Genomic DNA, 27,846 nt, shown 5'->3' on the forward strand with positions numbered 1-27,846 from the left:
GATTTTGACAAACGACATTTTTGTGTTCATTATATATGCCTTTTGAATATAAAACCTGCGAACTTTTCTCATCAGTAGAAGAGAAGACCTTCTTAAACAAGAAGGGAAAAATGCAAACTGTAGTAGACAAAATTGATTCATCCATGGTAACTTTGATGAAATAGGTACTATAAACAAAATGGAGCAAAAGCATACTAGGTACCACCTATTATGATGGAAATGCAAATTAAAATGACATGCATTTTACACCTGTCAGAATCAGACAACACCAAATGCCGACTGGGATAACTTTAATATACTATTGGGTGGGAACAGCGGTTGCTAGAACCATTTTGGGTAAAGATACATATCCCTTGGATGTAATAATCCCACTCACAGGTATAGACTCCAGAGAATGTGTTGTATTTTACCAAGAAAAATGTTTCCTGCAATATTGCTAGTAGTAGCAAAATTTTGAAATACCTAAATTATTTACCATCAGGTGTGATTAAATGAGAATGAATAAATACATGTTGAACATTAAATACTATATACAATTACACAAATTAAGTATTAGAGAAAATGAATGTGTGATAAATCTCATTGACATTGTTAAATACGCAGTTTGCAAGAATAGTATGTTCTGTGACACGTTCACATAAAGTTAAAAAATCTTCAAAACTGTTTCATGGTTATGTTTGTAGGTAGAGCAAATATAGCAAAAGTATAAGGAAATGCCTGGTGAGGCTACACGTCAAATTGAGTGAGAGTGTTGGTTATTTTGAAGAAGGGAAAAAGGGAGGTAGAAGAGGGAGAGGTATCCAGGGTGTTGTAATGTTTTAATTCTTAATTTTTTTAATGTTTGTTTATTTTTGAGACCGACAGAAAAAGAGTGCCAGTGGGGAGTGGCAGAAAGAGAGGGAGAGACAGAATTAAGAGTAGTCTCCAGGCTCTGGACTGATAGCACAGAGCCCATGTGGGGCTTGAACCCATGAACTGTGATATCATGGCCTGAGCCGAAGTTGGACACTTAACCTACTAAGCCACCCAGGAGCCCCCTGTAATGTTTTAATTCTTAAGCAGGGTGCTGAATGCACACGTTTGTTCTCTTATTTTCTGGATACTTTTGTATGATTGAAGTATTTCATAAGTAAACAGAAGTTTTGTTATTGTAGGCTAAATCATGTCAATTTTGGAATCTTCTTTTTCTGTGCTCCCACATCTGGTTATTTCCCATCCCTGTTTACTCTCATTTCCATTGCCTTGTTCATCATCCCCTGCCTTCCATTTTCACATAAATTAATCTGCTGTAATACCCTCCTACCCGGTCATCCTACCTCCACACTTTCCGCCCTTCATTCTAAATTAGTCCTCCTGAATGACGGTTTTGATCTTATCAGTAATTTCTCAGAAGTCTTTAGTAGTTGTGATTATTTACAGAGTATCACCTTGTTTATTAGTATGGTATTCAAGAGCTTCTTTGTTTCGGCTTCCACCCTGCCTTTCCATATTTCCTGTGACTGTCCCTTGGCAATTTCTGAGTATGTCTCATGCTTTCCCATCTTGATACCCTTGCTCCTGCTGTTCTTTCTAGGAATACCTTTCCATCCTTACCAGTGTCCAGTCCTGCCCACTTATGAGCAGAGTTTGGGACAGCGTTTATCAAAGTTGAATAATATCTGGGTCTTTAATAAAGAGGAAGCACTTCTTACAGATTCCTAATATTGATTTACGTTTATTGCAGTATCACTTAAATAGATACAATTATGCAATATATATAAAAATCATACATATCTAACTTCTAAGCACTCACAAAGCCAAAAATATTACAAACAAAAGTACAAACTATACAGTTCTTATGAACTTTACTTTTTCTGTGCTGATTGTGATATGAATGAAGTATTGACTGCTTTTGCATTTGGCATGCCTATACTACCAAATCCCACACGATGTCTCAATTCTCTCCTCCACTTTCTGTAATTGAGCTGTTGCAAAACCCTCATTCCTGTGGTGCTCCCACCTTCCTTGGAATAAATGCCTCATTGAAAAATCATCTGTGAGTATCATGAATCATAAGGCTCAGTAGTGTTCCTACCATGTAGCCTGATTTTATACATGAGGAAAATATCTCTGGACCTTAATGCAGATATCATTCAGTAAATATTACTATGGGCTATGTCAGGTGTGTGGATCCAAACATGACTCAAACGTGGGTCCTGTCCTCAAGGAGTTTAGTGGCAAAATAAAACAAAAGGAAGCGTTATTCATGGGAGGAATAAATTCTGGGGGTGGGCTTTGAACTTATAAGGGGAGGCACAGTTTCAAGGTCAGAGCTGTTAACTATTCAGCCCTTTAGCTATTCAAGGGCACAAATAAGAATATTAAGTTGAAATGTTTGTATTGAGTTGATTACTTTTATATTTATGTTCTTCATTCTCCTTTCATTGCTCTCCTCATTTCTTTTTTCATGGACCCTGTTTCTTCGGTTTTTTAGAAGGAGATAGGGAATATTAATGTCATATTGCAAGGTAGGAAATTGTGGCTTAGATAGATAGTAATTTGCCCAAGGTTATGTGACTGGTAAGTGGCCAGGCTAGGTCTTGTCTGTCTCATCTCCTCATCAAATTCCAGGTTCTTAACTCTCTTTGATATTTGTCAAGTACTTTCTTAGGCTTATATCTAAAGTAAGCCCCCATCCTTATGTTATTAAGTGGGCTTTTGCATCTGTGAAAGTAAATGGATTTTTTTAAGGGAAGAATAACTCCTACCTATACATTAAAATAGTGTCAGTGTTTCATTTTTTAAAAATCAGAGAAACCAATTTCAGGGTACAATCTGGCCTTAGTATAGATTCGATCTTCTCTCTTACATCTTCTTTATCTAGGGTACAATGAAATATCCTGAATCTTTGAAGAAAGAGTTAATTGTACTTACCAACTATATTCACCAAAGAGTAAATGTGGATCATTATATTTTAGAAAGACCTTTTTTGTGTCAATTACTTGCCCATTAACCAAAGTAGCTAAAATATTATATGCTACAATGTGAAAATAACCCTGTCATTGACAAGCTGGCCCCACCAAGCATGATGATGACAGAGACTCTACGTGGGAAGATTACATTAGACATGACAAGCTTGATTAATTTATCTGTTCATTTTAATTTTGCATCCTTTTTTCTTTGATATAGGCATAATATACAGTTTTAAATCCCTGGTTTACGTTTTTTATTTTTTAATTTTATTTTTACAGTTTATTTATTTTGATAGAGAGCGCATGTGCACACATGAGCAGGGGAGAAGCATAAAGAAAATCCCAGGCGGGCTTCACACTGTCAGTGTGGAGCCTGATGAGGGGCTTAAACCCACAAACGTTGAGATGATGGCCTGAGCCGAAATCAAGAGTTGGCCGTCTAACCAACTGAGCCACCCAGGTGTCCCGCTGGTTTAAGGTTTTGATTATAATATCTGTATCTTAAAAATTGGGAAACTGTAGTTAATGCTTCTATAGTATTTTTCTAATAACTTTGGAAGTATATTTGAACACTGATATGTCTAATTATCAAATTGAAGTTAAGACGATTTCCCTTTCTACAGGTTAACCAGGAATATGTTGGGAGTAGTTTTGCTCTGATATAATTGAAGAAAAAGAGTGAGATGGTTAATAACTCAAAGATGCCTGGGATAGATTGTTCCACCCAAACTGCTAAAATATAATAAACGTACAAAGGAGTGCTTCTGGTCAGCTTATTTTGAGGGTTCATATTAGATAATGGTCTTATCCTGAAACAGAACCCTGGGTACTTTACTTAGAAACTACAAAAAAAAAAAACAAAAAACAAAAGAAAAAGAGTTTTTGTGCCATGGGCAAGAAGAAGAAAGAAAAATTAGTGAAATGAAAATAATACTTTCCTTGCATTTAGAAAATTATTTAGTTTTATTAATCTTCTTTTGTGATATCTGTTCTGTTTCCTGTACTGTAATTCCTAGGAAGATTTCATGCAGCCACACTACATAAGTTTTTATGGAAATCTGGTTTATATACTCATTAAACTGATTTTTTTTTTTTTAGGAAAGCAATAAAGAGGTATACCTTTATTTGATATTTTTATTATTATAATGTCTTGTGTTTATTTGAGTTTGGGATTGTAAATATTTTGTTAAGGGTGTGTTTTTAAGCACCTGTAAAAATATGGCAAATTTTATATTTGGTACAGTTATGGTAAACTAGGATTGAACTCAGTGCATAGGGACTTCAGAAATAAAGCTTTAATCTTTCCCAAACTCTCAGGAGTTTGCCCTGGAAAGAATGGCAGAGTTGGGGTAGTAGAGCTTGATTCTGTTAACTCTAATGTATGTTATTTTCCAGACTGATATTATCTGGGGCATTCATTTTCATTTACTTAGGGTTTTTTTTTTTTTAACGTTTGTGTGTGTGTGTGTGTGTGTGTGTGTGTGTGTGTGTGAGAGAGAGAGAGAGAGAGAGAGAGAGAGAGAGAGAGCGAGCGCGCGCGCGAGCGAGCGAGCAGGGGAGAGGCAGAGAGTGGGAGACACAGAATCGAAGCAGGCTCTAGGCTCTGAGCTGTTAGCATACAGAGCTCGAACTCATGAGCCATGAGATCATGACCTGAGCTGAAGTCTGATGCTTAACCAAATGAGCCACCCAGGTGCCCCTAGGGCATTAATTTTTTATTTGGATAAATACGCTTCTACCATAGTTTATATTCTTTACTAGAGTAGCTTTATTTAGGTTTATGGTTCAATTGCTACATAATTGTTTAGGATTGTTTTCTTTACAGTAAAGCAAATGATGGGTATGTTTTACAGTTGAGAGAAGACTATTAAAACCTCTTGAAAATGGTATTTTCTCTGAGTTGAAGAACTTAGAAAGATTTCAGTTATTGAAACTAGAGCTTTGACCTCAGCATTAGCTTTGTGGGCTGTGCTCCAGAATTATATGTAGGGTCTAATTATGAAAGACTTGGATTTATAGTTTATTAGGCCACAGATACAGTATTTTTAAAAATAAGTTATCTTTATAAAATATAGTTTTATCTTTAGTAAGAAATATTACTGCAGCAAAAATACGTGTCACATATAAAAAAATGAAGTCATAGGTCAGTTATTCTTTATAACATTGTAACATGCTTTTGAAAATTTATTTTTGTATGGATTATCTATAAATGTATTTCTACCCAAAGCGCAGAGATTTTTCAAAATTATTGACTCAATAAGTAGGATTATGAAACTTTTCAACTATTAAGATTTCTTTGGTAAAAAGAAAATTTAATGCTTTGAGTCTCCTTGCATGAATAAGAACAAACCATTCAGGGTTGCTATTAATCAAATAAATTGTTTTGATTTTTTGGATATTTAAGTCATAACTGAATTGTTTTTTCTTACATAGAAATGGAAACAAAATTTCCTTTGATAGTGTTGCCAATTTAAGTTTCAAATTCTGTATTTCTACCAGACAATACATGTATAAAGTGTAAAAATGAATTTTGGGCAGGGTGTGTGTGTGTGCCAAGTCTATGATAAAGGTTTTCATGATTTCAGAATTTGGTTGTTGGAAGTACTGTTTTTGTTTTGAAATCACATGATTTCATCAAGGTTAGACAAAAACTACATGCTTATCTTCTTTGAATATATTTTATGTAGTCTAGTTTTCAAGACTTTGCACTCTTAGTCATTAAGGTGTCAAAGTCAGTGAGTAGGCTGGTGTCTTTATTACTAAAGATCAGTGATTATAATTGAGGTTTTGAAATTTTAAGTAGCAATGGCATTCCAGAAGGAATGATAACAGAGCTATGTAGTTAGATGTTTAAGAAAAAAAATTTCACCATGTCACTGAGTAGACTATTAGAAAGCTAATGTATGTATGAGCAGGCAATTCTGTTGGAGCTTATCCTTAGCCATCTTTTAACAAATACTGTTGGAGCAGGCCTTAGTTGTTGAGAATGCCATGTTGATTTGCATAATTCTCCCAAACACTTTTCCCCTGTCTTAAATACATATGTTATATTCTGTAAGCACATATTGCATGCTTATCACATGCCATGTATCCTGTTGGAAGAAGTGAAAGCAAGGAAAGAGAAAGTTCTTGTACCCTGGATCTAGTGGTGAGTGAGGGATTTAAGATATCCTCTGTAAGGTGAAATAAATACCCAAGCATATATTATAAGTACACTTATTCCATATCAACATAATAAAGGCCGTTTACATAGCTAACACCATACTTAGTGCTGAAAAGCTGAAATGAAAGCTTTTTTTCCTAAGATCATAAATAAGACAAGGGTGCCCACTCTTCCCACTTTTATTCAACATTGTATTGAAGTCCTAGCCAGAGCAATGAGGCAGGAAAAAGAAATAAAAGGCATCAGATTAGAAAGGAAGAAATAAAACTCACTATTGTAGATGACCTGATATTATATATAGAAAACTCCATTAAATAAGTATTACAACTAATAAGCAAATTCAGTAAAGTTGCAGGATAAAAAATCAACTTAAAAATAATCTTTTACATTTATCTATACTAATGATGAACTATCAAGAGAGATAATTTAATAGAACAATCCCTTTTACAATTGCATCAAAAAGGATAAAATACCTAGGAATAACTTTAACCAAGGAAATGAAAGACCTATATATTGGAAAGTATTGGACATTAATGAAAGAAATGGAAAGGATACAAATAGGTTTTCTGTCCTCATGGAATTGTAAGACTTGATAAAGTATCCATATGACCCAAGGCAATCTACAAATTCAGTGCAATTCCTATCAAATTTCCAATGGCATTTTTCACAGAACTAGAACAAATAATCTTAAAATTTGTATGGAAGCGCAAAAGACCCCAAATAGCCAGTGATGCTGAGAAAGGAGGACAAAGCTAGAGATACCATGTTGCCTGATTTCCAACTATTTGCAAAGCCATAGTCATCAAAACAATATGGTATCTGCATAAAAACAGACATGTAAATCAGTTGGAACAGGATAGAGAGCCCAGAGATAAACCCACACATAATGATTTATGATAAAAGGAACTGAAAACATACAATGAAAAAAGGCCAGTCTCTTCAATAAATGGTGCTGGGAATATTGGGCAGTCACATACAAAACAAACTGGAGAACTGTCTTATATATAAAAATTAATTCAAAATGGATTAACGACTTGAACCTAACACATAAAACCATAAAACCCCCAGAAGAAAATTTAGGTGAAAGGTCTTGGTGCTAATTATAAGTTTATTTTTGAGAGAGACACAGACAGCATGAGCAGGGGAGTGGCAGAGAGGGAGAGAGAGAAAATCCCAGGCAGGCTCTGCACATCAGGCTTGAATTCATGAAATTTTGAGATCATAACCTGAGCCAAGCCAAAACCAAGAGTCGGACATTCAACCGACTGAGCCACCCATGAACCTTGGTGATATTTTTTTGAATTTGACACCAAAAGCAAAAGTAAACAAATAAGACTACATCAAACTAAAAAGCCTCTGCACAGCAAAGGAAACCATCAACGAAATGAAAAGGCAGCTTAATGAATGGGAGAAAATATATGCAAACCAAATATCTAATAAGGTGCTGATATGCAAAATCCGTAAAGAACTCCTACAACTCAGTAGCAGAAAACAAACAAGCTGATTAAAAAATGGGCAAAGGATCTGAACATTTTTCCAAAGAAGACATACAGATCTTTAACAGGTAGTTGAAAAGACACTGTGCATCACTAGTCATTAGGAGAATACAAATTACAACCACAACAATAGGTCACCTCACACGAGTCAGAATGGCTAGTATCAAAAAGATTAGAAATAACAACTGTTGGCAAGTATGTGGAGGAAAAGGGCCCTTTGTGTATTTTTGGTAGGAATGTAAATTGATGCAGCCTCTACAGAAAATAGTATGGGGGTTCCTCAAAAAATAAAAATAGAACTACCATATGATCCAGCAATTCTACTTTTGAGTATTTATCCAAGTAAAATGAAAATACTCAGATATATGCACACCCCCATATTCATTGCAGCATTATTTACAATAGCCAAAATATGGAAACAATTTAAATGTCCATCAGTGGATGAAGAAAGAAACTATGATATACACACACGCACTGGAATATTATTAATGCATAAAAAAAAGAATGAAATTTTGCCATTTGGGCAACATGGATGGACTTTGAGGGTATTATGCTAAGAGGTAAATCAGAGAAAGACAAATGCCATATGATTTCTCTTATTTGTAGAACCTAAAAATCAATCAGCCAACCAATCAACTTATCAAGCAACTAAACTCTTAGATACAGATGACAGATTGGTGGTTGTCAGTGTGGGGAGGGGAGAGATGGGTAAACCATTTTTCTTTTTTTTTATTTAAGTAAATTGAATTAAAAACACAAGAGAATGGGTAAATTTTTTTAAAAAGCTGAGAAAGGGTAAAAAGACAAGTTACATAAATTAAACATTGTGTTATATGCTGTTAGATTATGTGGAGAAAAATGAAGCAGGAATGGCAGATAAGTTATTGGGGCCAGGGGTTGAAGTATTAAATATATTGTTGAGTGAGAAGGTAACATTGGAACAAATACCTTAAAAGAGATGATGGAGTAAATTACACAAGTCACTGGGATAAAAGTTCCAAGGATTAGAAACCACGAGTGTCAAGGCCCTAATGTGGAAATATGCCAGGTGTGTTTAGGAATAGTGAGGAGACCGTTATGGTTTGAATGGATCCAACCAGGGGGAAATAGGGCATTGGATGTAAGTGAAAGCCGACATTAGAAGAAAAAGGTTTCTTTTTAAATAAAGATTAAAACTCTTCACCTGAATTACCTGTGAAGCCCTGAAAAGCATTAAAAGTCTAAGTTTCCTTATATTACATAATCACTAAACCTTCGCTCAGTGCTATTGATTTCTCCCCCACCCAAATATTTTTATTTTTAAAAAAATTTTTTGGCTAATTAATACTCAGGGATTAGATGTTTAGAAACTCAACTCTCTTACTTATTTTAGGTGGAAATAGATTGGATAATCTAAGTATAGTATTGAATTAATTTGGCTTTCTGGAAGTCCATTAAATCCATGGTGGTTTGTTTTAGAAAATCAAATATACATTGTTTTCATATTTCCATAGCCCTGCTGTATGTCCACCTCAAATTCCTTTATGAAATTATCATAGATTATAAAGGCTAGTAGGTAAAGGACAGAGAAAATAAAGATAACTCTGGAGAACTTCTTGAGAATCAAGTTGAAATTTCTTTTAAGGTATCAAACATTTGAATAACCACCACCCACTGGGGAACTTTCTCCTTACTCAGAACTGAAAGAGGTGTTTATTTCAGTTGAAAACCTATAGAGTTCCCTGAAGAGAAACTCAAGTTGTAGGGTAAACCTAGACTGTTAAACTTTTTGGGTAACTTTTATGCACCGACTAAAATCACTAAAAAAACCCAAAAACCGCTTAACTCTGAAGGAGAGCATTGAGTACTGATATTAAATAATTTCTGTCTAATTTGAAACTCTTAATGATGGGTTTACATGCTTATCAGTCTGCTAATATTTAACAGTGTTTCTAAATACTAAATTTTTTCTTTGCCAGAGAATGACCTTTAAATAACATGTCACATTGCCAGTGGTGAAATCTATTTTGTCAATATGCACCAAGCTAATCTTGCCAGCCTCAGAAATCCATCCCTTTCAGATTCTTCCCAATCCGTCCTGGAGACTCTTTTAGCCTTGCCTTTGCTCTTGGCTTCCTCACTGTCATTTTCTTCCCCTCTTGCTGTGACTCCCCTTAGGGAGGTCTTAGCAAGCCATTGAGATCGGAGGTGGCCTGGCTTCTGCCACTCTATACTACCCACCTCAGACATGCTGGGACTGTTGGTGCCCAGGCTTGAGTTTGCCCTGTCTATCTTGTGACTTCACCATGTCTCTTGTGGGTCAAGTTGAGAGTACTGTCCTGGGCCACAGCTGCTCGTGCCTTGTGCTGTCACAGTCCCATAGACACATTTATGAAAACCCTTTTAGGTTTTACTTGCTCATTTATTGCAGTGCCCTTGTGCTCTTTTCTGGCTCAGATCCAGATGGCTTGGGTTAGTGACACCATAGCTCTGAGTCTGGTCTCCTTTGTGTTTGAGCCAGACTGTGTGACTTGATTTCTCCTCACTTCTCTGTGGTTTTGAAATAGTGTCTTGTAGTGTCTAGAAAAGTCAAAATCTTAGAGGACAGCAGCTTAAGTTCAATTAATACATTCAGTGGGTAGTTCGTTGCAGACACCTGAGACATTTCTATTTGTTGTTTTCATTTCCGGCAAACTGTTGGTATTTTGAAATGTGTTTGTTTCCTTCTTGGATGGCCAAGAATCTTTAGTTGTGGTTGTATCCAGGTAGGTTTTCTCCATTTTAGTTTTCTATACTAAAATATCCCAGTCTTCAAACAGGCAGAATTCAGTTTGAATCTTGACTTAAACACTTTAACTTGGGGGTGGGGGGTGATGACTATGGCACCTTTCTAAATTTCTGAGGAACTCAATCTCCTCATCTGTGAAATTGTCAGAAAACATCTGTCTCATAGGAATTGTTATGAGGATTAGATACGTGTCAAGTGCTGGGCACACGCTAGATGCTCATTACCTGCTAGTTAATGTTGACCTCCCTGAGTTGGTTGGCTCACTCATTAACCATCAGTAAAGAAGTAAATCCCTCCTGTTACTTTGCCTCATAGATCTGTGCTTAGAGACATCCCTGTTGCATGTCTGTTCCCTGCAAGCCTCTCTGGAAGATGGCAGTTTCTCAAATGATCCTACCATTATTCCACAAGTGACTTTTGTATATTATAGGTAGCCTCTCTTTTAGGTTAGCTCACTGGAGACAGTTTTCCTTGAAAATGTGGGGAATGATATTAGAACTGTTTGCACGTGATGTGAGAGCATGTGATAGTCAGCGGAGTGTAGATTAAAACACGAACTCAGCCCAGTTTCTCTGTAGCTCTCTGGACCTCAATTTAGTTATACGAAAAATGGGAGGAATGAACCAGGTGATTTTTTTAAGAACTTTTATTTGTTGAAAAAAATATGTTGTTTTATAAGATCTACTGTGCTCAACTTTGTATTTTAGGAAGGTGGTTTGCATTTAAGGAGGATGTATTCCGGTATTCTCATCATGGAATAATTAAGTGTCCAGGAGCAACTCAGTAGAAGTCAGAGTTTGGAAATTGATCAGACAGCTTCAAACCTCTTTTGGTTGTTGCCTTCAAAGTTTTTTATTTTAAAATGTATACTTGTGATATTCATTTACAAATCAGAGGCTTCATTTCAAGTTATTTGTCAATGTGTTATATGGAGTGATTTTACCAGTTAATACTTTTAAGATGAAGAATATTACCTTGAATTGTTATAACACATTATATTCTTGAGAGCATTGTGAAAATCTATTAAAGAGGATATTGGTAAAACAACTTCATGTTTCCTAAGAAAGGCAGGGAGTACATTTTTAATATTCTTTACATTTAGTAATATTTTTTTCAGAAAAAATATTTTGATAGCTAATAGTCGATGTTGTATTGTGTGGTATCTTCCAGTTTTCTCCAGAACACTGAATTTCCATAAATCAAGTAAACTGGCTTATCATGTCTAAACAGTACTGAGTGAAAGTTAACAGACTTTTGGGGCACCTGGGTGGCTCAGTGTGTTAAGTGTCCAGCTCTTGGTTTCAGCTCAGGTCATAATCTCAGGGTTTGTGAGTTCGAGCCCTGCATTGGGCTCTACGCTGACAGTGCAGAACCTGCCAGGGATTCTCTCTGTCCTTCTCTCTCTGCCTGTGTGTGTGTGTGTGTGTGTGTGTGTGTCTGTCTGTCTCTCTCAAAATAAACTTAAAAAATAAGAATATTTTTTTAAAAAGGTTAACAGATTTTTAAATGTAGGACTTTTTTGAATGTTCACTATGCTAATGTGCATTGTGAATTCTCAGAAAGTATAGTGCACACTTTATTGTAATATGTAGCCTGGTATTCACAGAACACCTCTGGCTATTCTTCATAGTATTAGTACTCCAAAGATGCAGTTTGTGAGAAGCTCATTCATATATAGTATTTGGCAGTTTGTAAAGTACTGTTACATTATTACCTCATTTGATTCTCTCAAACCTGTTAGGTATTGTTTTTACTGGTGCAAGTAAATGAGCGTTGGAGAAACTGGCTACATCGTGAAGGCACATATTTATGTATTTGGAGACTGTTTTATGCCGAGAAGGAAACTAGATCTCAAAATAACATGCTATTGCTGATTTAAGAAGTATTTGAGAAGTTAATTGAGTATAGCTTTGGTGATTAAAGAGAAATCTGTTAGAAGACGTTGATTTAGAGAATGAGAGCTTGAGAATGGCAACTATTTATCATTGGCATGCTAGTGAAATTTTCCACTCCTTAATCATGTTTGTGTCAATAAGAAAGAATTTTTAGGGGCGCCTGGGTGGCTCAGTCGGTTAAGCGTCTTGACTTCAACTCAGGTCATGATCTCACGGTTCATTAGTTCAAGCCCCATGTCAGGCTCTGTGCTGACAACTAGGAGCCTGGAGCCTGCTTCTGATTCTGTGTCTGTCTGTCTGTCTCTCTCTCTCTCTCTCTCTGCCCCTCCCCTGCTCACACTCTCTCTGCCCCTCCCCTGCTCACACTCTCTCTCTCTGTCTCTCAAAAATAAGTAAATGTAACAAAAATAAGGAAGAATTTCTTTAAATGTCACATGTTTTTAGAAATTCATTAAATGACTCTACAATATAACCTCTCTGGGTTCTTAGTAAATTAGATTTAAAAATGTAAGTTAGTCTGTAGTGTTTGTTAAGGCAGGCTGTGTTTGTTTATAAAATGTGAGCTGCACTATCCCAAATACACTGAATCATAGCCTGATAGGAATTTTAGTCCAGAGAGATTTTTGTTGTCTCTTAGTCTGTCCTCTTTTCCAGAGAACTGAAATTGTCCCTGCAACATTCCTTGTGGATTGTGGGATTGTATAGCATGAGCACTGGAAAGGTGCTCAGTTGTTTTATTTATTAACAGGTACTTACACAGTGCTTCCCATTTTACCGTCTCCTATGGGATCTGTAAAAATATCAGTGTATTTCATTAACAGTCATTGAATGTCTGCTGATGTGCCAGATAGTTTGCCTGGATCTTTAAGATATTTTATTAAATTCTACAGCAACTTGCTGAGGAAGCGTGTAGTAGTATACTCATTTTATAGATCAGGAAACTGATACTGTTCTCATGGTGAGATAGGTCAGGAAATACATTCTTCTCAAACTGAGGATACACACCTGCATGCTAAGATTAATCTAAACAGCAGGAAGAGAACTATGCTACATCTTCCAGAATTGGCTTTGTTGATGCACAAGCAAAATCAGAATTCTCTTCAGTTTCATGTTTTCAAAGAGATTTTGCTCTTGGAACTACCATTTCAGTAGCAATGGGAAATCTGTCCACCTAGGAGGAAACTTCTTGGATTGAATGAATACTTTGAAAAGCTCCCCAAGGTAGGTGGAGAGGGGTTTTAAAAAGAAATAGTAAGTGGTCATTATTCAGCCACTGACTAGGATTTGGTGTGGCTGAGCGTTGTGGATGGTTTTTGAGACACTGTGAGAAGAAATGGAAGAGAGCTGGAGTGACTTTCGGTGAATAAAAGCAGGGGAAGGAAGAACGGATATCTGTGGGTAATATTGTTAGGTTTCTGGTATGCATGGTGTGATACAAATCTTATTCCTTATCTTTCCACAAAAATCTTTGGTAAGCTTAAAAAAATTGTGAAGCTGGGCTTCTTTTAATTTTTTAAAAATATTCTATTTATTTTTGAGAGAGAGAGAGAGAGAGAGAGAGGGAGAGAGAGAACGAACAGGAGAGGGGTAGTGAGAGAGGGAGACACAGAATCCGATGGAGGCTCCAGACTGTGAGCTGTCAGCACATAGCCCTACGTGGGGCTTGAACTCACGAACTGTGAGATCATGACCTTAGCCAAAGTCGGATGTTTAACCGACTGAGCCACCCAGGCACCCCAAGCTGTACTTCTTTTCGAGAATGTGGCCAAGTACTGGCTGCAGCTTCAAGGCAGGCTCAGGGCTGACTTGAGACTACCCAGGGGAGGCTTACACATCTAAGTGTCCTTGTCTTTGTGGTCCTTGTATTCACTTCCCTCTGGCATCTGAAAGGGTTTTAGATGAAGTACAAAAATGGTCTCTACCCTAGAACCCATCAATTTTTTATTTAACATAAGAAATTTTAGCTCAGTAATTATCTTTATACATTACCCCCCGATACCTTAGTGTCCTAGTAGCCCTTCTGTGGGTGGGCCCATACCGTTTGTAAACCCAGGTATACTTGAATGATAGTAGGTACTTAGACCGTGCTTGATCTCCAGATGTCCTCTAGTAGATTCTTCATCATTCTGCTTTGTGTTTAGGAAACTCTTCACCACTGGCACTTTAATACCACTGAAATTCATGATGTAACTTTTTCTCAAACCAGTAACACATATGAGAAACGAGACATTTTGCATCTAACTTCTATATCTTACATCCATTTTAACATGTGAAAATATTTCTGAATTTTAAGATATTTAGAGATAGAAGTTTTCCTTCTGTTTTTTTGCCCACCTCATGATTAAAGTGTGGGTTTTGTAGCACATGATTAACACACTGATAGTAATTAACATTTTTTAAACAGATTCTAGATTCAAACCCACCTAAATGAACTAGAGTCTAACTCTGTATTCTTGCTTGTATTGAGCACAAGTATATTATGAGATACATTGTTAAAGCTTTGCTGAAATTAAGTTATTTTAGCTCTCAGGTTTGGCCATGCCTTTTTCTCTAGTAATCTTAACAAAACAGGACTGGCTTTTTTTTAGTGAACCTATGCCACTTCCTCATGCCCGCGACTTTTCTGAGTGCTCACAATTTACCTTTTAATAATTTATTTTTATTTTTTATTTATTTTGAGAGAGGGAGAGAGGGGGACAGAGAATCTGAAGCAGGCTGTGTGCTGACAGCAGAGAGCTGGACACAGGGCTCGAACCATGAACCTTGAGGTCATGACCTGACCCAAAGTCAGATGCTTAACTGAGCCACCCAGGTGCCCTCAGTGTTTACCTTTTAATGAGTTGCCTTCAGAGTTGTCAGAAATTGATTCCAGACTCGTTTTCCCACCCCTCCTTGCCCATCTCTTCTCTTAACATTCTCCATAGTGTCTCAGCTTTCATCTTATGATCTTACAAAGATACCAGCAATTAGAGAAGCAAGAATGATGGAGTAGTAATAGCTGATTGACGTTTCAGAGCATGAGAGTACCACCTGCTTGTTCATTTGGCCTCTTAAGAGTAATGGAAAAGCATCAGAGAAAAGGATTTGTAAGAGGTTAGAAAATAAAGCCTATGAGAAAAAGCTAAAGATGGCATATTTGTCCCCCAAAAAGAGAAAGCCGAAGACTTTATACGTGAAGATGTATTCTAACAGCCAACTGCTGTGCACTTTCCACAAAGACTGTACAAAAGGTGATGGGTTTAAGCTGGACTGTTCAGGGATTTATATTGAGTATAAGTAGGAATTTTATGATTCTAAATATTGTTGATCTCTGGGGTGACTTTTTAGGGGGAAGTTGGATTTCTGTCTCTATGGTCTCCAAAAATGGCAGCTTTTTCATTTCTCAGTAATGGTGTAGTCTTATTGTGCTCCCAAAGGCTCACAGAGATGCTGGATGACCTTTCCCAGTCTTTTCTTGCTCAGTGATTTTTGTCTTTTCATAATCTCACTTCACATCTAGAGATCTGTTGTGTTAGAGGCACTTTTATTCTTTTCTTTCTGTCATTTAAAGTGCTGTTAACATTCCATCATGCATCTGCTAATGGAGAAGTGACTGTGCAGTTCAGCATGCTATTCTCAGTATAAAAAGCAAACTATGTTTATATAAAAGAAATACCTCATGTAATTCACTAGTTTAAATGGTACAAGATACTTATTTTTAGTGACAGTTTTTATTTTCAGTTTATCTTTAGAGACTTGGCACAGTATTTTGTGTGTGTGTTTGTTATGAAATTGAATATGCCATGCATTTATTTTCTCCTTCAAATATTTCATTACTAGTTTGCTTTTTTAGCTAAATTGTTCTATAACTGGAGGTATTTCTTACTATAGTACTTTTTGGAAACTGGATTAGTCTTAGGCATGTCATATTATGTATCCCAAAAGAACAGATGCTATTTGGGAATAGCCTCCCAGGTTTTTTGTTTGTTTGTTTGTTTTTGATTTAGAAATAACACAAGGCATGGATATAACCAAAATATTAAAGTAAATGTGGAAAATATTCTCATAACAGTTACTGTACCATTAAGACAGTGTCACCTGACTTAACCTTTATTATATTTTATTTCATTGAGAATTAAAGACAGAGAAGGTAAATTAATAAGAAATCTCTGGCTTCTCATTTCTGCTTACAAGTGATATAACCTTGGGCAATTTGATTTTTATTAAGCCTCAGTTTTACCATTTATGATAGACATGGTGATGTCACAGTACTTTTTAAGATTGGTGTTAAAAATGAATGCAAAATGCTTAGCATAGTGCCTGTCACACAGTAAGAACTATAAAGATAGCCATTTTTATGCATTGGCATAAACCGATATGGTTTGCTTACCACTAGGCATTATATTGCACACTGAGTATGTAAGAATGAGAAAATCCATCCTTCCTCTGGGGGAGCTCTCATTCTTAGATGGGAAACATAGGAAGAAACTTGTAATTGTGATAGGAGAGTGATCACAGAAATGGAGTCTTTCAGAAAGTGTAGTTGGATAAATGTCTTAACTGGCTTATTGGGAATAGCAGAGGTTCCAAATTGTTAAAATAAAAACGGGGGGGGGGGCTGCTATTTAAATTGTTTTCCTTTGTGCAAAGTAGATTGATAAATTGTTCTTGTAAATGTAAATAATCATAAGGTTAGTAAGAAAGATACATTTTGCATTTGCTTGACTGTACATGATTATGTGCAGAACACTATTGGAAATGAGGCGTCTCACAGGTGATAACATTGTGAATATTTGCATATTGATAATTTTAGTATTCTAGGTTGACTTTATGATTACTTCTATTCAGTTTTCATTCTAATTTCGTTTCTCTGACTCTACATATTATAATTTAACTTTAGTGCTTTCAAACTATATGGGAGTTTGGCAATAATATATATTTATAAAGTTATTTCAATTTCATTTTCCCCCATTATTACTAATGTCATTGGTTGGTGATGGGTATGGATCCTCTTTTACATGTAATGCTCTATAAAAATGTATACCTGTGATTCTTAAGTGATTTGCTACAGTTGCCCAAACAGGCTTCAGATGTTCCTTTTAGTTGACATGCTCTATAGAGGTTTCATGACAAGTTTGTCATCATTGGTGTTTATCACCTGGGGCATCGTGTTGCATGTGAGAACTGATGAGGTAGATGGCATCATTGTAAACAGTAATCAGTGGGAATGAGTGGGTTAATGCATGTGAGTGGGTTAATGGATTGCTTTTTTTCTGGTAGTGTTCCTTAATCTAAAATCACCTGAGAACCATTGATAGTTTCATACACCTTTTGGAGTTGATCCTTGTCCAGCCTTACATTGAATGTAAGAATGACTTCTAAAAAAAAAAAATAATAATAATAATAATGGTTTTTTTTTGAGAGAGAGAGAGAGAGAGAGAGAGAGAGAGAGAAAATGTGAGTGGGGGAGGGGCAGAGAGAGAGGGAGACACAGAATCCAAAGCAGGCTCTAGGCTTTGAGCTGTCAGCACAGAGACTGATGCAGGGCTCGAACCCATGAACCGCCTGAGTGGCTCAGTCAGCTAAGTACTTGATTTGGCTCAGGTCATGGTCTCCTTGTTCGTGGGTTTCAGCCCCACATCAGGCTCTGTGCTGACAACTCAGAGCCTGAAGCCTGCTTTGGATTCTCTCTCTCCCTCCCTCTCCCTCCCTCCCTCTCCCTCCCTCTCCCTCCCTCCCTCTCCCTCCCTCTCCCTCCCTCCCTCTCCCTCCCTCTCCCTCCCTCCCTCTCCCTCCCTCTCCCTCCCTCCCTCTCCCTCCCTCTCCCTTCCTCTCCCTTCCTCTCCCTCCCTCTCCCTTCCTCTCCCTCCCTCCCTCTCCCTCCCTCCCTCCCTCCCTCTCCCTCCCTCTCCCTCCCCCTCCCTCCCTCTCCCCGCCCTCTCCCTCCCTCTCCCCGCCCTCTCCCTCCCTCTCCCCCCCTCCCCCTCTCTCTCCCTCCCTCCCTCTGCTCACATTCTCTGTCTTTCTCAAAAATAAACATTAAAAAATTTTTTTCAAGTGACCTTTGTCATTCTACATCTTATCTTGACTCTGGGCACTGCCTACAGGTTAGACGAAAGGAAGAGAAGAAAGTTCTTCCTTGCATTGCTTCACATTCTGTGGACAACAGACATTTACAATATCTGTAACATACATCCATTTTGTAGCAAATAGTTTTAATGTTACCCATAATATCCTGAAATAAAATGTATAGATACTAGTAACCTATCTTTATATACTTATTAAAAACAATCAATATAATACCTACTGTCATGTATAGAGAAATAATTTGTCATAGGGTATGCCATATGTGGTTGCTCAGCACCACATTATAAAACTCAAATACATTTTTTTTAATATGTAGAATCATTTGTAGTTTGCTACACATGGAAACTGCAATAGCTGTGCTTCTGAGAATGTCATTGTCAGAAATGGGGCTCCACTTCTGTGAAATTTCTAAGTGATAAGGATATAGTCTTCAGTATATATTTAAGCCATGCCAAAAAAAAAAGTCTTTGTGTTTGTATGGAAAGTGGGTATTTAGACTCAGATTATGAACCTTTCTTTTTTTTTTTTAAACCAACAGGGAGGTCCCTAGGGTCATTTGGAAATTGTGCAGAGGAGAGGAAAATGTTTCATTGATAGGTTTTGTTTGTATGTTGCATACAGTCACTCTAACAACAAAAGTGTTCTCATAAATTGCATTACACTGCCCACGGAGGTACTGTCCTTTTTGAGAATCACTGCCCTACACTGACTCCAGTAGGACATCACATAGCAACTTGAAGCCCTAGGAGCTACATTCAGTCAGAAAACGTAACATGAATCTATACATGTGAAAGGTGCTCTAGAAATTTCTAATTATCTATTTAACTCCTTTCCACCAATTTACTAGATTTTAAGATTACTGTGAAATTTATTAGAAATAAGCCCTCATGCATACAAAGGCCATGCATACCTACAGCACTAGATACACTCGAAAATTTTTTTCTATTACGATAAAATGTACATAACATAAAATTCACGATTTTAACCATTTTTAAATGTACAGTTCAGTGGCATTAAGAATAGTCACACTGTTGTTCAACTATAACCACTGTCCATCTTTAGAACTTTTACATCATCCCAGACTGAAACTCTGTACCTATTAAAATTAACTCTCCCCATTTCCTCCTCCTCCCAGTCCTTGGCAACTACCATTCTACTTTTTATTTGTATGAATTTGTTCTGTGTATCTCCTAGAAGTGGAATCAAACGGTAATTGACCTTTTGTGTCTGACTTATTTTGCTTAGCATAATGTCTTCAGAGTTCGTCCATGTGGCATGGATGTGTCAGAATTTCCTTCCTTTTTTAAAAAATTTTATTTATTTTGTAAGAGAGAGCATGCATGCACAGACATGAGCGAGGGAGGGGCAGAGGGAGAGGAAGAGAGAGAATCCCAAGCAGGCTCCACACTGCCAGCACTGAGCTCAGTGCGGAGCTCGGTCTAAGGAAGCATGAGATCGTGACCTGAGCCGAAATTAAGAGTCAGACGCTTAACTGACTGAGCTACCCAGGCATCCCAGAATTTCCTTCCTTTTTAAGGTTAATATTCCATTGTATGTGTTTATCATATTTTTATATGATATGTAAGTATATAAATATTTAATATACATGATACATATATATCAGTATAAACACATACAATGGAATATTATCCACTAATATATTATCCATTTGGCCATTGATACACATTTTAATTCTTTCCACCTTTTGGCTTTTGTGATTAACGCTGCGGTAAACGTAGGTATACAGATATCTCTTTAAGACTCTGTTTTCAATTCTTGTGGGTATGTATCCAGAAATGGAGTTGCTAGATCACACAGTAGTTTTATTTTTTATTTTTATTGTTTAGAATAAAAAATTCTATTTCTTTAAATTTTAAACTGCCAGATTGTTTTCTGTAGTGGCTGTACTATTTCACATTCCCACCAACAGAACACAAGGGTCCTCCTTTCCCCACATCCTTCCCAACATTTGTTATTTTTTCCATTCTTATGATAGCAGCTATCCTAATGAGTGTGAAGTGTATCTCAGGATAGTTTTGACTTGTATTTTCTAGTAATTTGCGATGTAGAGCATCTTTTCATGTGCTGATGGGCCATTTGTATATCTTCTTTGCAGAAGATCCTTAATCAAGTTCTTTGTCCATTTTTTAGTTGGGTTATTTGTCTTTTTGTGTTGAGATGTAGGTTAATATATGTGTGTGTGCCATATATATATATATATATATATATATATATATATATATATAGTCTGAATATTAATCCCTTACCAGGTATATAATTTGAAAACATTTTCTCCATTTGGTGGGCAGCCTTCTCATTTTCCTTTTCGTATTTTTTGATGCACAAGTTTTTAATTTTATGAAATCCTATTTAATTCATTTTATCTTCTGTTATCCTTTTGGTGACATATCGAAGAAATCATTGCCAAATACAAAGTCAAGAAGCTTCCCCCTCTGTTTTCTTCTAAGAGTTTTTTATCCCCTACATTTAGACCTTTGATTCATTTTGAGTTAATTTTAGTATGTGGTGTAAGGTAATGGTCCAGCTTCATTGTTTTGTGTGTGGTTATCTAACTTACTAGGTTTTTAACTTCTAATTTTCAAAATTTTTGTTTATACTCTTACCATTTTAATCTCTTAATATCTTTTCACATGTAACTTTTTTCTACTTAATTTTTAAAATATTCTACTAATTTTTCTTATTATGAGGTTATTTTTATTCATAAAGATGTGCACATTTTTGTGTGTTTATGAAATTATTTTAGCTCTCTTTTTCTACCTTTCTCTTTAGCCATCATATTTATTTTTTTTTAATTTATTTTGAGAGAGAGAGAGAATCCCAAGCATGCTTTGCGTTGTCAGCGTGGAGCCTGACATGGGCTCGAAGTCTAACTGTGAGATCGTGGATGAGCCAAAGTCAAGAGTCAAACACTTAAACAATAGAGCCACCCAGGCACTCTTAGCCATCATATTTCTTCTCTCTTATCTTTTTGTCTTGCCACTAGATTCTTATTTACTTCATTTCAGTATGTTCCATTGTAAGATTATTACTATTATTAATATTAATGTTTATTTATTATTCAGAGACAGAGACAGAGCATGAGCAGGGGAGGGAGGCTGGGCAGAGAGAGGAGGAGACACAGAATCTGAAGCAGTCTCCAGGCTCTGAGCTGTCAGCACAGAGCCTGATGCAGGGCTCGAACTCACAAACTGCGAGATCATGACCTGAGCCAAAGTCAGACACTTAACCAACTGAGCCATCCAGGCGCTCCTAAGATTATTATTTTTATTACAAGATGATATTTGATTATTATCAAAATAATTTACAATAAGAAATATTAATCAGAAAATTAAAAGCACTTATAATCTTAGCCTCAGAAGGTAACAGGTTAGTGTATATCTTTTCAGATATTGATTATATATGTACATATCCATATATATTTGATCTATTCATATACTTTTGTAGCCTGCTTTTTCCCCCGCATAATGTATTCTGTACATTTTTCTGTGTTGATCCATGTTAAAAACATCACATTAAAATTTAATTTTTTAATTTATTTCTTTTTTGAAAGAGTGGTCAGGTGAGTGAGGGGCAGAGAGAAAGATAATCCCATGAGGGGCACAGAGGGAAAGAGAGAGGGAGGGAGGGAAAGAGAGAGAAGCGGGGTTCACCCGGGCTTGTGTTTTTACCCAAAGTGGGGCTTATCCTCACCTGATGTGGGACTAAAACTCACCAACTGTGAGATCATGACTTGAGCCGAAGTCAGATGCTTAACAACTGAGCCACCCAGGTGCCCCAAAAATATCACATTTCTAATGCTTATATAAAAATATATTCATATGGCTCTATCATCTTCTTTAATAAAATCCCTATTCCTGGACATTTAGGTTGACAGTATTCTTCTTTGTATTGTTAAAATGCGTAGTTGTGTTTAGGACAAATATCTAGAAAAGAGCATAATGTTTAGATTTAGGCTATGTTTAAAAGTTTTAAAAAATGCATTGTTTATTGCCTTCTGAAAGCTTGTAACAGTTCTATTCTCAGTAATAGTATGTGAACTTACTCAAACTTCCACACCATTTCCTAAAATTTACTATACTGGTTTGGCTAAAAATATTTTATCACTGTTTTGGATGATCATTGAGATTATTTTTTTATGTTTACAGAGTTTGTATATTTCCTTTGGCCAGTTGTTCTTTGTTTTTTGTTTCTTCACTGTTACTTGTTCTATCCTTATTCTGTGCTTATTGGTTTCATCTTATCTGTTTTAAATAATAATTTTCTCATTATCCTTTTTCCTGCTGCTTTCCCTGATTATTTTTATTTTCATTACTTATTTGTCAGAATTTTAAAAAGTATATTCTTTTTTCTTGGATTTAAACTAGGGAGCAAGAATTGTGAGTTGAGAAATGACAATTGTAGGAAAATTCTGTGTCCTACGTTTGGCAGTTGGGTGACTTTTTCTAGTCACTTCCTTCTTTGTGAGCCCTTCTGGTTCTTTTTATTAAAAGCTTTATTAAGCTTTAAAATTACTATGTGTAAAATGATTGTCTTAAAAGCTTTTAACTTTTTCAAGTCCACAGGCTCAAATTTCCTCCTTCATGAATGTTTTGCTAGTACTAGAATAATACTAGTATATGATGTAAGTATAGAACTTACATCATTCTCTCATATCAAACACCACCTGTCTGCTTCGGTATAAAATCTTTGTACTTAACGCTTTAGATAAAATCACTAGTCTTCCAGCAAACTGTGCTGTCAGAAATGCTACACCATAGCAGAGGAAGGGGTGTAGAATGAAGGTTCCCTTTAGAAAAATTTTAATCATACTGAGCAAGAAACCAAGTGTTCTTGAAGGTTTGGGGAAGATTTTGTGGAAAGGAGGTAAATGGAATATGTATAATCAGGTTTTTAAAATATTATTCTTAAATTATTTGTTGATTATTTTACAAAGTTTTTATTTTTTATTAATATTTTTTTGATTTTAGTTATTTATTTTGAGAGAGAGAGAGAGAGTAGGAGCCAGCCCAAGTAGGGGAGGTACAGAGAGAGAGGGAGAGAAAGAATCCCAGGGAGGCTCTGTGCTTGATGTCACAGTTCATGAGATTATGACCTGAGCTTGAAGTCAACAGTAGGGCACTTAACCAGCTGAACACCGAGACACCCCTTATTAACTTTTAAAAACATCTTCATTGAGGTATGATTCACCAAACACAAAATTTGCCAATTTAAAGTATATGAGTCAGCGATTTTTAGTATATTCACAATGCAGTGCAGCCATTACCGTAGTCCGTTTTAGAACATTTTTATTGGGGTGCCTGGGTGGCTCAGTCAGTTGAGCATCCAGCTGTGGCTCAAGATCATGTTCTTGTCGTTCATGGGTCTGAGCCCAGTGTCAGGCTCTGTGTGGACAGCTCAGAGCCTGGAGCCTATTTCAGATTCTGTGTCTCCCTCTCTGCCCTCTCCTGCTTGTGCTCAGTCTCTCTCAAAAATAAACAAACGTTTAAGAAAAGTAAAAAATAAACATTTTTTATTACCTCAAAAGAAACCTCATATCCTTTGTCAATAACCTTCCATTTCCCCTGAACCCCGCCTTACCCCCAGTTTTAAGCAACCACTAATCGTTTTGTCTCCAGATTTGACATCTTTGAACATTTCATGTAAATGGAATCCTATAATATGTGGTCTCTGTGTTTGACCTCTTTCACCTCTTTCACTCAGAATAATGTTTATAAAGTTCATCCATGTTATAACATCTATTGGTACTTTATTTCTTTTTATGGTGGAGTGATATCTATTGTTTGCATATATGGATTGGCCACATTTTATTTATTTGTTCATCAATTGATGGTAATGCTAAGAATAATGGTGCTAGGGGGCACCTGGGTGGCTTAGTCATTTAAGGGTCTAACTCTTGATTTAGGCTCAGGTTAGATTCAGGCTTCAGGCTTACTCACTGTTAAGAGATTGGGCCCCATGTTGGGCTCTGCTCTGGGTGTAGAGCCTGCTTAAAATTCTCTCTCTCTAGCTCTATCCTGGCCTCTCTCTCTCAAAAAAAAAAAAAAAAAAAAAAAAAAAAAAAAAAGCTGCTATGAACATTCAAGTATGATTTTTCCTGGTTTTATGTTTCATTTCTCTTGGGTATATATTTAGTAATAGAAATATTGGATCCAATGACAACTCTGTTTAACATTTTGAAGAACTGTCAGAATATTTTCCAAAGTGGCTGTCCCATTTTTGCATTCCAGTAGTGTATGACGAGGGTTCCAATTTCTCCACATCCTCCCCAATACTTATTATGATCTTACTCTTTGATTCTAGCCATTCTAGCAAGTGAGATAGCATCTTAGTGTGATTTTGATTTGCATTTCCCAGATGACTGTTGATGGTGAGTAGTTTTTCATGTTTATTAACTCTTCATGCTTAAGTATACTAAGTCCCTAGCAGAAGCCCTAACCTGGTATTTAGATCCACTAGTGAGGATGAAACAGGGGACAACCATATCTCTCCTTCATTCGAAGAGACACATTTTTCACATTTAACACCATGGTATCAGTGCATCTTATGCCAAGTGTTAATTAATATGGTTTTAGTGAAAACAGCTTGAAAAAAAAAATCCAGTTTTCATTTAAGAAGTTTACTAATCATGATTCCGTAGCCCTAGAGCAACTAGTTCAACTGGACACTAAAGTAGTCTCAAGTTGGGATCATATAAATTTTTCTCCTGCACTTCATCAGACAACACTTAAATAACTCATGATGTGAAGCCGTTTTGTTTTTATAAACCTTTCTGATTAGTGTGCCACTGCTTGCGAACCTGTTTTGTCATGTCAAAGGCAGTGATTGGGTGCATTATTTATCCTCATTTTTTGAATAAAAAATAGTTCCCTGTTTCCTGGTAAAAAATTAATATTGGGAAGGGGATATTTATGTGAGAATTTTTGCCTTTTTTCTTCTTTATAAGTTTGAGGTCTGTGTGTGTCAACGTGCATGAAGAAGGGCAGGGATTTAGTTAGAGCTGCCCCATCATTTATCATGGTTAGACTTGCTCTTGTTTGGTAGAGACAGCTGATGAGAAAAAACAGTAGAGCCTTGTCTTGTATTGATCTCCATGGAACTTTGACCCTGTATAGAAACTGGGAATGGCCAGAATGTATGAACTCAACCAAGTCTTTTATTAACGTTGTTTATATGAAGCCTACATTTTAACACAACTGCATGAGTCAGGATGGTACAAATAATTTTAATGATTTCCAGCAATGTAATACAGGGTTCTGTTGTGCCCCATTTCCTTCCTTCCTCCCTCCACCCCCTCCTTTAATTGTGATAAGAACACCTAACATGAGATTGACCCTCTTAACAAAATATTTAATGTACAATACAGTATTGTTAAGTATGTGGGAAATGTGGGGTTGGCCCATTTCTTCTTAATTTATATCTGCTGTAAAATGACATCTAGCAAAGCCGTGTATATGCCTTCTGTGATAGAGAACTGGGAGAATAACAATCCTATTGACAGATGATATTGTTTTATAGATTCTGACATCACATTATTAATAGATTATTACTTTTACTGAGCCAGATTTGCTTCTGTGTGATTTCTGTTATTGATCTTAATTCAGCCTTCTCTTCAGCCTTCTCTTTCTGCGTGACGGCTCCTCAGCTGTTTATCAGACATCTTCTTTTCCCTGATGTTTTTCTTCTTTTAACTTTTGCCTTTCTTGGAATGAAGCAGTTATAGACCTGTATGCCACCTCTCTGGACATCGTCGCATTTATCAATGTCCTTTCTAGAAGAGTGGTTAAAAAGAGTATTTCAGATGTTAATGGAGCAATGGGAAAGTAGAATAGGTTATATAGTTCTTATATTTTGGAATTATATGTACTTGTATATATCTTGTTTGTATTAACTTTTCTGTAACTTTCTACTGTCTTTTTATTAATTTAGTTCTTCTAGTGAATTACTAGATATATTCATTTAAGATACCTTTGTAGCAGGTGTTGATAAGTGAACACCTTATAAGGTTTTAAGTGGACTGTGTGTATTAATCATTTCCTACTAAGTAGCCTTTCCTTATCACACAATCTGCAGTGTTTCTGCCACCTGTTTCTCCCCCTCATGAAACCAGGGACCACAACTCTCATTTCCACTCACTCTGTCCTGAGTGTCTAGCATCAAGCCTTCTGTATAGAGGGTACTTCATATATGAAAGAAAAAAAATACTGTGATTGTTCATTTCCTTGACTGTCTACTTACATTCTGGATACAACTTCCTAGAATCAGAACCTTTGTCTTACTTAACTGACTTGATTGCCTAACAGTGTTGTTGACATCAAGATGCAAGAATTCTGGTGGTGTGGATTAGATAGATTATTTTGAAGATTTACAAGGCTAGAAAATGGTTGCAGGCATGTACAGAGGTAAGAATAAAAGGCATTTGGGTTCAAATCCTTTGCCAAGAATGCCGCACTGAGAAATTTGCATTGGGAGATTGAGGTAATTAAGTTTTGAATATGTTGATATGCAGGGGGAAATTTCCTCTGCACTGATGGGATTAGAATTTATCTGTCAAAAACTACCTGTCTTAAGAGGAGATCCTTAAACTGCAAACATACCTTGAGCATTTACTTTTAGTTAAAAATATGTAAGTATATTTTTATACCACAATTTTTTGATGTGGGATTGTATGAAAAACCCACAGCTAACATCATAGTGGTGAAAAATTGAGGGATTATGGCCTTTTTTGAGTGTGATTACAGTTCAGAGTTGTCTCTTTTGCATATCCAAAATGGACCCCTTATTTTCAATTTCTGTTTCTTTCATGTGAGAATTTAAAGATAACTGCAAAGGAATCTGAATGAAAAATTCTACTAGATCTAAAAAATGTTTTCCTCTCTCTATTTAACAGTGTCTCACACTGTTAAGGTAGAACAATAAAGTAAAAGGCACTTGGATCCCTAACATTATCACGCTGATCCTGAGCTCCGAACTGCTTACACTTGGACTGCTGTGTGAAAGAGAGGTGGTATTCTTTCTTGTTTAAATCATTTCTTTTGCCTAAACCAAAATTTTTTGAAAACTTTAAATGTTTATATGCCAAAAGTATGGTGTCACATAGAAATGATTTACTTATTTACTTTATTTTTTCATAACGGTAAGTGTAGTCTTCAGTTCCCGTCTCCTATATCCCCATCTCCCCACCCACCTTCCTCTGGTAACTATCATTTTGTTCTCTATAATTAAGAGTGTGTGTGTGTGTCTTTTCCTTTGCTCATTTCTTTTGTTTTTTAAATTCTGCATATGAATGAAATAATCCTATGGTATTTGTCTCTCTCTCACAGATTTATTTATTTCACTTAGTATTATACTCTCTAGCTCCATCAGTGATGTTGCAAATAGCAAGATTTCATTCTTTTCTATGGCTGAATAATACTCCATTCTATGCTATTCCATTCCAGTATACCACTTCTTTATCCATTCATCTATTCTTGGACACTTGGCCTGCTGC

At 36.3% G+C, this 27,846-nt stretch overlaps 1 protein-coding gene across 3 annotated transcripts in view; it reads left to right on the forward strand.

Annotated features, from left to right (window-relative positions):
• GNAI1 (G protein subunit alpha i1) overlaps nucleotides 1-27,846 on the forward strand; it is an 84,615-nt gene that overhangs the window by 16,070 nt on the left and 40,699 nt on the right. Inside the window, exons 1-2 of one of the 3 annotated variants that reach the window (XM_042965296.1) lie at nucleotides 23,508-23,535; nucleotides 24,660-24,726. The exons of 1 other annotated variant lie outside the window; for it this stretch is intronic. In XM_042965296.1, coding sequence (XP_042821230.1) covers nucleotides 24,714-24,726 — 13 coding nt within the window. In that variant the 5' untranslated portion in view covers nucleotides 23,508-23,535; nucleotides 24,660-24,713. Of the gene's footprint in view, nucleotides 1-23,507; nucleotides 23,536-24,471; nucleotides 24,727-27,846 lie in introns of those variants that run through there. One more of the 3 variants, XM_042965286.1, reaches the window with a different exon arrangement.

The sequence above is a fragment of the Panthera tigris genome, chromosome A2, assembly GCF_018350195.1.
Source record: "Panthera tigris isolate Pti1 chromosome A2, P.tigris_Pti1_mat1.1, whole genome shotgun sequence".
In the NCBI taxonomy this organism is placed as follows: Eukaryota; Metazoa; Chordata; class Mammalia; order Carnivora; family Felidae; genus Panthera; species Panthera tigris.